Here is an 11,009-nt window from a genome sequence, read left to right on the forward strand (position 1 = left end):
CTTAAATACAACGACTTAACCTGAGGTTGTTACGCCAGTCTAATTTCAACATTATCATCAAAACTATGTAAACATTGAAATTGTGTAGAAAATTCCACATAATTTTTTTTTCTTCATCCTGTGCTCATGCATTCGGAAAGTATTCAGACACCTTGGAGTCAGCCAGAGCACAAGGGGTCTGAATAGAGTGTGCAAAGCTGTCATCAATGCTGACACATGCACATTTGTGGCCTGCTGGAGGTCATTTTGCAGGGCTCTGGCAGTGCTCCTCATTGCACAAAGGCGGAGGTAGCGGTCCTGCTGCTGGGTTGTTGCCCTCCTACGGCCTCCTCCACGTCTCCTGATGTACTGGCCTGTCTCCTGGTAGCGCCTCCATGCTCTGGACACTACGCTGACAGACACAGTAAACCTTCTTGCCACAGCTCGCATTGATGTGCCATCCTGGATGAGCTGCACTACCTGAGCCACTTGTGTGGGTTGTAGACTCCGTCTCATGCTACCACTAGAGTGAAAGCACCGCCAGCATTCAAAAGTGACCAAAACATCAGCCAGGAAGCATAGGAACTGAGAAGTGGTCTGTGGTCACCACCTGCAGAATCACTCCTTTATTGGGGGTGTCTTGCTAATTGCCTATAATTTCCACCTTTTGTCTATTCCATTTGTACAACAGCATGTGAAATTTATTGTCAATTAGTGTTGCTTCCTAAGTGGACAGTTTGATTTCACAGAAGTGTGATTGACTTGGAGTTACATTGTGTTGTTTAAGTGTTCCCTTTATTTTTTTGAGCAGTGTATATATATTTTTTAACCCTTTTTTGGTTACTACATGATTCCAAATGTGTTATTTCATAGTTTTGATGTCTTCGTTATTATTTTACATTCTAGAAAATATGAGTAGGTGTTTCCAAACTTTTGACTGGTACTGTAAGTACTCAGTACTTTGTTAAAGCACCTTTGGCAGCGATTACAGCCCAAGTCATCTTGGGTATGACACTACAAGCTTGGCACACCTGTATTTAGGGAGTTTCTCCCATTCTTCTCCGCGGATCCTCTCAAGCTCTGTCAGGTTGGATGGGGAGCATCGCAGCACAGCTATTTTCAGGTCTCTCCGGCGATGTTCGATCAGGTTCAAGTCCGGGCTCTGGCTGGGCCACTCAAGGACATTCAGACACTTGTCCTGAAGCCACTCTTGCATTGTCTTGGCTGTCTGAACCTTCACGCCAGTCTGAAGTCTTGAGCGCTCTGGAGAAGGTTTTCATCAAGGATCTCTCTGTACTTTGTTCCGTTCATCTTCCTCTTGATCCTGTCGCCCAGTCCCTGGCGCTTAAAAACATCCCCACAGCATGATGCTGCCACCACCACGCTTGGTGGATGGTTGTCCTTCTGGAATGTTCTCCCATCTCCACAGACAAACTCTGGAGCTCTGTCAGAGTGACCATCAGGTTCTTGGTCACCTCCCTGACCAAGTCCCTTCTGCCCCGATTGCTCAATTTGGCCAGGCGGCCAGTTCTAGGAAGCCTCTTGGTGGTTCCAAACTTCTTCCATTTAAGAATGATGAAGGCCACTGTAGTGGTTAATTTCTGTGTTATCAAATGAGGAGAGACAAACTTATCACACAAGTCAGAGTTATACTTAAACTGAATCTTTATTAGTGAGAGCTCTGCAATAGCGATGGCTGGTCGACGAACCACCCTCAGATGATTAGTTGAGAGCCCCGACACAAAGGATACAAATACCTTTTTATAGCAAAGATACACCTACTTAGTCTACATAGCAAACAACAGATGTGTGGAATGGGTCACAAGGTGAGACTTGATAATTGAGAAAGGAGTATCCCCCAGCCAGATAGCATTTGCTATGAAGACTGTTCTTATTGTACAGAGTTTGGCCCCTAAGACTCAGATCACGTCCCTGCTACTTCATAGTACATAAACACCAACTCTTGAACTCCAGATACCCCTATCTCAAGTAAAACCCATGTCCTTGACCACACACCTAGACGAGCTCACAGAGGAGAGTGAGCATCTAAGTCATACGCAATCCCAGGATAGGTGCAACATCAGAGATGACGTACAATGGTTCCAGACACTACCCCACACATCCTGTCTCAGAACGTATCTCCCCCAAAGCCGAAGTAGGGAGTGACTGGGCACAGACAAGTAATTGGTTCCCTATTAATCAAGCCATCCCTTTACATGGTTTGTAATAGGTAAAGATACATATCCACATATGAAGACAATGTTCCCTTCTGTCCTCTTCTCTTTCTGATATTATGTATAGCAACAGGGACATGTGATAGAGAAGCCTGACTTCTCCCATTTCTGGGCCCCAGGTGACTGAGGTCCATCTGAGGGAGGAAGTGCAACTGTCAACACCAGAGTCCGAAGGGATACATTCTAATAGCAAGAGTTCAACAGTTCAATCATATAAGCATATTATGCAGATAAGACATCTTAATTATCTATGTTACCGAGCGAATTCTGATTATTCTGCCACACCACTGTGTTCTTGGGGACCTTCAATGCTGCAGACATTTTTTGGTACCCATCCCCAAATCTGTGGCTCGACACAATCCTGTCTCGGAGCTCTACGGACAATTCCTTCGACCTCATGGCTTGGTTTTGCTCTGACATGCACTGTCAACTGTGGGACCTTATATTGACAGGTGTGTTCCTTTCCAAATCATGTCCAATCAATTGAATTTACCACAGGTGGACTCCAATCAAGTTGTAGAAACATCTCAATGATGGTCAATGGAAACAGGATGCAGCTGAGTTCAATTTCGAGTCTCATAGCAAAGGGTGTGAATACTTATTTAAATAAGGTATTTCTGTTTTAGATTTTTTATAAATTTGCAAAAATGTCTAAAAACCTGTTTTTGCTTTGTCATTATCAATCAATCAATCATTCAAATGTATTTGTAAAGCCCTTCTTACATCAGCTGATATCTCAAAGTGCTGTACAGAAACCCAGCCTAAAACCACAAACAGCAAGCAATGCAGGTGTAGAAGCACGGTGGCTAGGAAAAACTCCCTAGAAAGGCCAGTACCTAGGAAGAAACCTAGAGAGGAACCAGGCTATGAGGGGTGGCCAGTCCTCTTCTGGCTGTGCCGGGGGGAGATTAACAGAACAAGGCCAAGATGTTCAAATGTTCATAGGTTACCAGCAGGGTCAAATAATAATAATCACAGTGGATGTCGAGGGTGCAACAGTTCAGCACCTCAGGAGTAAATGTCAGTTGGCTTTTCATAGCCGATCATTGATAGTAACTCTACCGCTCCTGCTGTCTCTAGAGTTGAAAACAGCAGGTCTGGGACAGGTAGCACGTCCGGTGAACAGGTCAGGATTCCATAGCCGCATGCAGAACAGTTGAAACTGGAGCAGCAGCACGGCCAGGTGGACTGAGGACAGCAAGGAGTCATCAGGCCAGACAGTCCTGATGCATGGTCCTAGGGCTCAGGTCCTCCGAGAGAGAGAGAGAAAGAAAGAAAGAAAGAAAGAAAGAGAGAAAGAAAGAAAGAAAGAAAGAAAGAAAGAGAGAAAGAGAGAGAGAGAGAGAGTTAGAGAGAGCATACTTAAATTCACACAGGAAACCGGATAAGACAGGAGAAATACTCCAGATATAACAGACTGGCCCTAGCCCCCCGACACATAAACTACTGCAACATAAATACTGGAGGCTGAGACAGGAGTGGTCAGGAGACACTGTGGCCCTATCCGCCGATACCGCAGGACAGGGCCAAACAGGCAGGATATAACCCCACCCACTTTGCCAAAGCACAGCCCCCACACCACTAGAGGGATATCTTCAACCACCAACTTACCATCCTGAGACAAGGCCGAATATGGACCACAAAGATCTCCGCCACGGCACACCCCAAGGGGGGGCGCCAACCCAGACAGGAAGATCACGTCAATGACTCAACCCACTCAAGTGACGCACCCCTCCCAGGGACGGCATGGAAGAGCACCAGTAAGCCAGTGACTCAGCCCCTGCAACAGGGTTAGAGGCAGAGAATCCCAGTGGAAAGAGGGGATGGGGTATTATATGTAGATTTCTGAGGAACAACATTTATTTAATATATTTTATAATAAGGCTGTAACGTAACAACATTTGAAAAAAAGGGAACGGGTTTGAATACTTTACGAATGCTCTGTGATTTAAATTAATTTCATATTTGATTTAGACATATTTTATTTGACCTTGTTTGAATGTTGATGGTAAAAAGGTATGTTTGATTCAATGTAATTGTTTCGACGTCATGCCATCAACCTAAATAAAGGGAATATTTAAATAAAATGTGAAGCCACAGTCCAACAATTCCTGCCTGAACAGTGACTACTAGTATATGAGGGATAATGCACTTCAGTGAGAACAAGTCTAACATCTAGATGCGTACCCCTATGTACCCTGCTTAGCTTTGGAAACACGCTGCGTTCATTTAAGCTGAGCTATCATGTCAACACATTTAGATGTTGAACATACTCATTTGCGTAGACTACCAAAATAACATTGACTAGTGGAAAGTAACTTCTCTAACTTTTCTTACACAAGCTGTATGTGAAAGTGAACGTAAATTCGGAATGAGGTTTGGCTTATGTGGGCTACATTGACATCTGATTTGCCCAAAGGACACAATCATTTCAGCATGAAGCTAGGTATACTTTCATTCATCCATGGTTGATTGGATCTTTGTAAGTTTAGAAGTAGTAACATATGCCATATAAATAGGATACCAAATTCATGATATTAGCAATAAACTTTTACCTTTGGATATTGTCTTTTATATATGTTATTCATAATATATACAGTATATACCATCCAAACGGAAGATACATCTCCCTCAAGTGTTGATTTGGTTGCGTTCATTAAATATCCAGTTTGTCTGCAAATGAATGATTAATATGTTGGATTAACGTTTCTATCGCAACCAAAAATCTGTTAAAGAACAGCACTAAATCAAATAAAACTTTAAATGCACTTCAAATGAAGTTTGATTGGATTTAGTCCTATTTGATTTTTTGGTTGAGATGGAGATGTGAATCTAACATGTGAATTATTAACTTGTAGATTACATTTGAAATCAACCAACCATCCTTCATATAAAATAAAATATCCACAGGTAAAAGTTTATTATTAATATCATGAATTTGGCATCCTATTTATAGGGCTAATGATAACGACATCTAAATGTCCAAAGATTCAATCAACCATGGATGAATGATACATAGCCAAACCTTGAACTAATGGTGTCCTTTGGGCAAATCAGTAGTAAATGCGGCCTACATAAACCCAACTTCACTTCGAATTGACTTTCACATACAACTTGTGTTAAGAAAAGTTAGAGGAGTTACTGTCAACTATTCAAAGTGATTCAGGTAGTCTACAAAACAATGAGTATGGAACCTCATCAATGTCGAAATGTGGTTACATGATAGCTCAGTTGTACTAGCTGCAAGGTGTTTCCAAAGCTGAGCAGGTTACGTAGAGGTAGGTCTCTGCGTGGTAGGCTTGTTCTTACTGAAGTGCATTATTCCACATCACTATCAGTAGGAGTCACTGTTCAGGCAAGAGTTGTTGGACTGTGGTTCCATATTGTAATTCAATATACCTCTTTATTTAGGTTGATGGCATGACATTGAAACAATGACATTGATTAAAAAATACAATTTTACTATCAACATTGAAACAAGGTCAAATGAAATATGTCTATTCAAATATGAAATTCCACAACATTTGAACCACCCCAATAACTGAGTGTTTAAAACATTCAGGACACCTTCCTAATATTGAGTTGCACGCCCTCCTTTTACCCTCAATTTGTCGGAGCATAAACTCTACAAGGTATCGAAAGCGTTCAACAGGGATGCTGGCCCATGTTGACTCCAATGCTTCCCACAATTGTGTCAAGTTGGCTGGATGTCCTTTGGGTGGTGGACCATTCTTGATACACACAGGAAACTGTGGAGCGAGAAAAACCCAGCAGCGTTGCAGTTCTTGACGCAAACCGGTGTGCCTGGCATCTACTACCATACCCCTTCCAAAGGCACTTAAATCTTGTCTTGCCCATTCACCCTCTAAATGGCATACATACACAATCCATGTCTCAATTGTCTCAAGGCTTAAAAATCCTTCTTTAACATGTCTCCTCCCCTACATCTACACTGATTGAAGTGGATTTAAAACGTGACATCAATAAGTGCTCATAGCTTTCACCTGGTCAGTATATGTCATTCTTAATGTTTTGTACACTCAGTACAATGGATGAAAAATATTTGTTACATTTCTACATGGAATTTTTGACTCAATTCCAATGTATAGATAGTTCTGATGATTATGTTAATGTAACAACCTGTTAGTCAGGTTAAGTCATTGTACTTAAGTTTAAGTTTTTCCCTAATTGCAATGTTTACAATGCTGGTTGAAATGAGATGAAAACAGTAATCTACTGGCGATTACTTTTTTCAAATCCAAATGTGCTTTCCACTTATATTTCACGTCACAATATGTTGACCATTGAAACAATGTTGACTCAACCAGTGTGTGCCCAGTGGGTTGTTACTCATATCTTGACTTGCAGTAATAATTGGATACTATAACTCTGCTAATTTACCTTTCGAATACAGTATCACATTACATCCTGTAAACTAATGGAATAATACTTATATCTAAGGAAATGGGTGTATACACTTTTAGTTTCACATTAGGTCGTCATGCGCAGCATGTTTGTGGACGGCTACGATTTCAGAAGTGTGTCTATGTGCAAGTTTGATCTTATTAACTTCTGGGCGTCATCGATTGATATTCTTCTGCCATACGAAAAATAGCTTGTGTCTTGACTTCACTCTGATTGAAAAGAACGAAGATGAAAATGTCAGAGGACCACGACGCGCACGTTCTCAACATGACCGCATGTGCACAAATTAATCATTATTTTACGCAAAGATTTTTACCAGCTGTGTTCGTGCTGGTGTTTGTCGTCGGAACTTTTGCAAACTTCTGTGGGTTAAAAACTGTTTTTACAAGCTGGAAGAAAATTGGAAGTATTAACATATTTATTCTCAACCTTGGAATAGCGGACTTGCTATACCTATTTACATTACCATTTTTGGTTGTCTATTACGCGCTAAACAGTAAATGGATATTTGGACAAACATTCTGCAAGATCACCAGATTCTGTTTCAATTTGAATCTCTACGGCAGTATCGGGTTCCTGACATGCATCAGTATTTATCGATACCTTGGTATTGTGCACCCAATGAAGGTGATGGGAAGAATCAACACTCGCCACTCTGTGGCAATAAGTTTTCTTGTCTGGATTTTGGTTTTTATTCAGATACTTCCCGATATGTTCTTTGACAAGACAGCGCCAAATTCCTCAGATGCGTGCTATGACTCAACAGCCGACCACCTTATCAAGGATTACCTGCCGTATAGCATTGGCTGGACCGTTACCGGATTCGTTATACCATTGCTCGTCATTCTTGCTTGCTATGGACATATAGTAGTGGTCCTTGCCACCAAAGCCAACGTCAATACTTTATTGAAACAGAGGTGTCTAAAACTAGTTATCATCTTGACTGTGTTATTCTCAATTTGCTTTATCCCTTACCATGTTTTGAGAAATCTCAATTTGAAGATAAGGATTTTGAAAATGGAAGGCACCTGCAAGGCAAGCTTCGATGACATCTATGTTGCTCATCAAATCAGCCGCGGCCTAGCTTGCCTGAATAGCGCAATCAACCCGTTGATTTACTTGATTGGAAATGATGATTTCCTCATGCGCTTTCATATTGTCAGCAAACGAGCCAGGATGTCTCTTGTTCATTGGACTGGTGCTGTAATCTACCGCAAGGCAGATCCACCAACAGAAGAATTTCAACCAGCAAACTTTGACCAACTAGTTATTTAAACCAATAATGTACTAAAGGCCTGTATGTAAACATGCTGTACTTTATGCTTTATTCAACATTCTCAGAGTATTTTATTGTGTTATGTGAGAGCCTATGAGTGGCTGAATGCACTTGTGTAAAGTGATATACTGTTCCATTTAGTCAGTGATATGTAGAGCTATATCACTGAAAAAAACTAACTCAATATGCATTTCCGATATTACATAAGAATGACAGGTATTCCAGCATCCTATTACATACCAATGACTGAAGTATTCCTCTGTTTTCAATAAACAGTACAAATGTGTCAAGCTCAAAGGCCTTTGTCCATCTTACCTTGTCCTTGAAATAATATGGTAGTATATCATGCTATCTACTTGGCTTCCCAGGGGTAACAAAAGATTTTAACTGAGGGCAAAAATCCCTCAACACCAACATGCACAGGAAATTGATGTCATACATGTTTATTAATTGCATATGACTGTTCAGTAGGGTTTTAGGTGCAGGTTAGAGAATGGGGACTTGAGGCTCACTTTATTTAGAAGACTCAGCAGACAGACATACACAAAGTTGCGTCCCAAAATGCATCCCAAATGGAACCCTATTCCCTTTATAGTGCACTCCTTCTGACCAAGACCAATAGGGCTCTGGTCAAAAGTAGTACACCATAAAGGCAATAGGGTGCCTTTTGGGAAAAATTCTAGAACCTAATGACAAATAGTGCAGTAAAAATAGGAAAACAGAAACACTTTCTCTCAACATTACTTAAAAAGTGGGGGACTGTTTGACTGGCTAGAATGATAACGCATAACAGTTTATACTCTGCATAAATAACTTTCATTTAAGAACAGTTGATAAAAACAAAGCCAAGTCTGTTTGTGCAAGCATTCGAGTACAAGACGTTGGATGTTTGCACAAAACAGGCTTAGTGAAAATTCTCACTCTCCAGCAACGCAAGCATGCGGTGATATTTCACTCCCTTCTGTTACCTTCACAGACCACTGAGAGCTGGGGTTGGCGTGAGATCAAGTCCTAGCGGAGGACTGTTTGTGTTATGACAAAATGGTGCCAAGAGAAGTCTAAATAAAAACATCTGCAATGCAATGTTTTGAATCTATGACCTACACCTTTTATCGATAGAGTATGACCTCAACCGGCAGGCACTCCATTGCTGTTAGCAGTTCAAGAAAACTGTCAGACTACAATTTGCCATTGATAGCATGACAATGAGTGGCAAAGGAGTTCACATGATAGCACAAACAGATCTGGGACCAGGCTAGAGCACTTCTATCGGTCAAACATACTGTAGAGCAGAGTTCCATGTACTCATTTATCTAAACCTTGTTTAACACGTGTCGAAACCCTTGTTAAAGCATAACCAAAATAAACCCAGCCTGGTTTCCAGTCTCTGTTCAGCTATTACATTCCACTAATGTTTAGCATGACATGAGTGACAATGAGTGAAATTATAGCTAAACAGACTGGTACCAAGGCTGCAATACACCACCTTAAATACAGTAATACAGGAAGGAAGCATGCTGTATTGTGTTTACGACTCAACACGCAAGACAAGGGAAACAGTGACTGTGAATGAAAGTCAAGCCGATATTTCCGTTTCATCTGGAATACCCCCCAAAACCCACGAATTACTCATAGTAATTCCAATCCATTACAATGAGCCAGTCCTCCTATAGCTCCTCCCACCAACCTTCACTGATGTGGGTGTAGTGCGCCTATGGGAGAGCTAAGCAGCCTCTTGGTGTGAAACGTCCACCGAGGATGGACTCAAAAATTTGAAATGGCAGCTCTAGCAGGGCAGCCATTTGACGAACTGACTTGTTGGAAAGGTAGCATCCTATGACTGTGCCACGTTGAAATTAACTGAGCTCTTCCATTCTACTGTCTATGGAGTTTGCACGGCTGTGTGCTTGATTTTATACACCTGTCAGCAATGGGTGTGGCTGAAATAGCCAAATCCACTAATTTGAATGAGTGTCCACATACTTTTGTATATATGGTGTATTTCATAATACCAAGGGCACTGCTTGTGGTTTCTCATAGTTCATGTTTTCCTTAACACGGCTAGTTCAGACCATTCTCGGCATTTAAAATACAGATAAATCCAAGCACTGATTCATCCACCTCTGTCTGTCTGATACGTGGGAGGGCAGAGATGAGAAAGGGTTTGCGTCCCAAATGGCACCCTATTTCCTATGTAGTGCACTACTTTTTGTTCAGGGCCTATAGGGTTCTAGCGAAAGTAGTGCACTATATAGGGAACAGGGTGTAATTTGGGATGCATTTTTTTTGTCTAGGAGGTCTTATTAAGGCCTCACACACACTTTCGTAGGAAGACACATTATAAATATTAGCATTTTTCATTTGTGAGAGAGGCAATCCCTGATGCTATCTATGGGTGATCTACAGAAGTGGTGCAAATTGCAGTCCCACCCCCAAAAAACTATAAAAAAAATACTTGAGTCTCCAAACTTAGTACATTTATTTACATAATGACATTTTCAAATTCAATCCTAAGCAATAACGAACATATTGTTAAATTAATATAGTACAAAGTCATTGTTTATACACCTATTTCTATTTAGAGGTGGCTGTCCCAAACCCTTCCTCCTAAACTTCATGTATGAAAATAAGAAATAGAACTTATGCTGTCCCACCTTTTGATGGTAGTACCAAAACACACACATTAAAACACTCTCTGTACTGTACTGTACTGTACTGTACTGTACTGTACTGTACTGTACTGTACTGTACTGTACTCTACTGTTCTCTACTGTACTGTGCTTTACTGTACTGTACTCGAGTTTATTGTACTTAAGTTTCTTACAATTAAAGAAAGGGCCCATGGTCTCTTGACCTAGTGGTCTTGGTCTTGAAACCATTCAAGACCATATCGATTCAGTCTTTAACTAACTTGTCATGGTCTCAACTTACTGTGTCTGGATCTTGGGACCAATGTCCTGGAATAAATCTTGGTATTGGCTCCTGGATATTACTTTAGTCTTTGGTTAACAAACCATAGGCAACCCAATTTGAAGAAGAAAATGCTCTCTGATCACTGGCTGATCACTCCCAGCCCATTGGAAGCCCACCCAGTT

The 11,009-nt window shown here is 41.1% G+C and overlaps 1 protein-coding gene across 1 annotated transcript; it reads left to right on the forward strand.

Annotated features, from left to right (window-relative positions):
* The first annotated feature begins 6,872 nt into the window (after positions 1-6,872).
* On the forward strand, positions 6,873-7,913 carry LOC120022095 (P2Y purinoceptor 1-like). Its single transcript, XM_038965916.1, has one exon. It carries the CDS (start codon positions 6,873-6,875, stop codon positions 7,911-7,913), a length of 1,041 nt encoding a protein of 346 aa, XP_038821844.1.
* The last annotated feature ends 3,096 nt before the right edge of the window (positions 7,914-11,009 follow it).

Source organism: Salvelinus namaycush, chromosome 2 (genome assembly GCF_016432855.1).
Source record: "Salvelinus namaycush isolate Seneca chromosome 2, SaNama_1.0, whole genome shotgun sequence".
NCBI classification, from domain to species: Eukaryota; Metazoa; Chordata; class Actinopteri; order Salmoniformes; family Salmonidae; genus Salvelinus; species Salvelinus namaycush.

Coding starts and splice junctions, on each gene's coding strand:
- LOC120022095 (XM_038965916.1), top strand. CDS start 6,873: ATGTCAGAGGACCACGACGCGCACGTTCTCAACATGACCGCATGTGCA.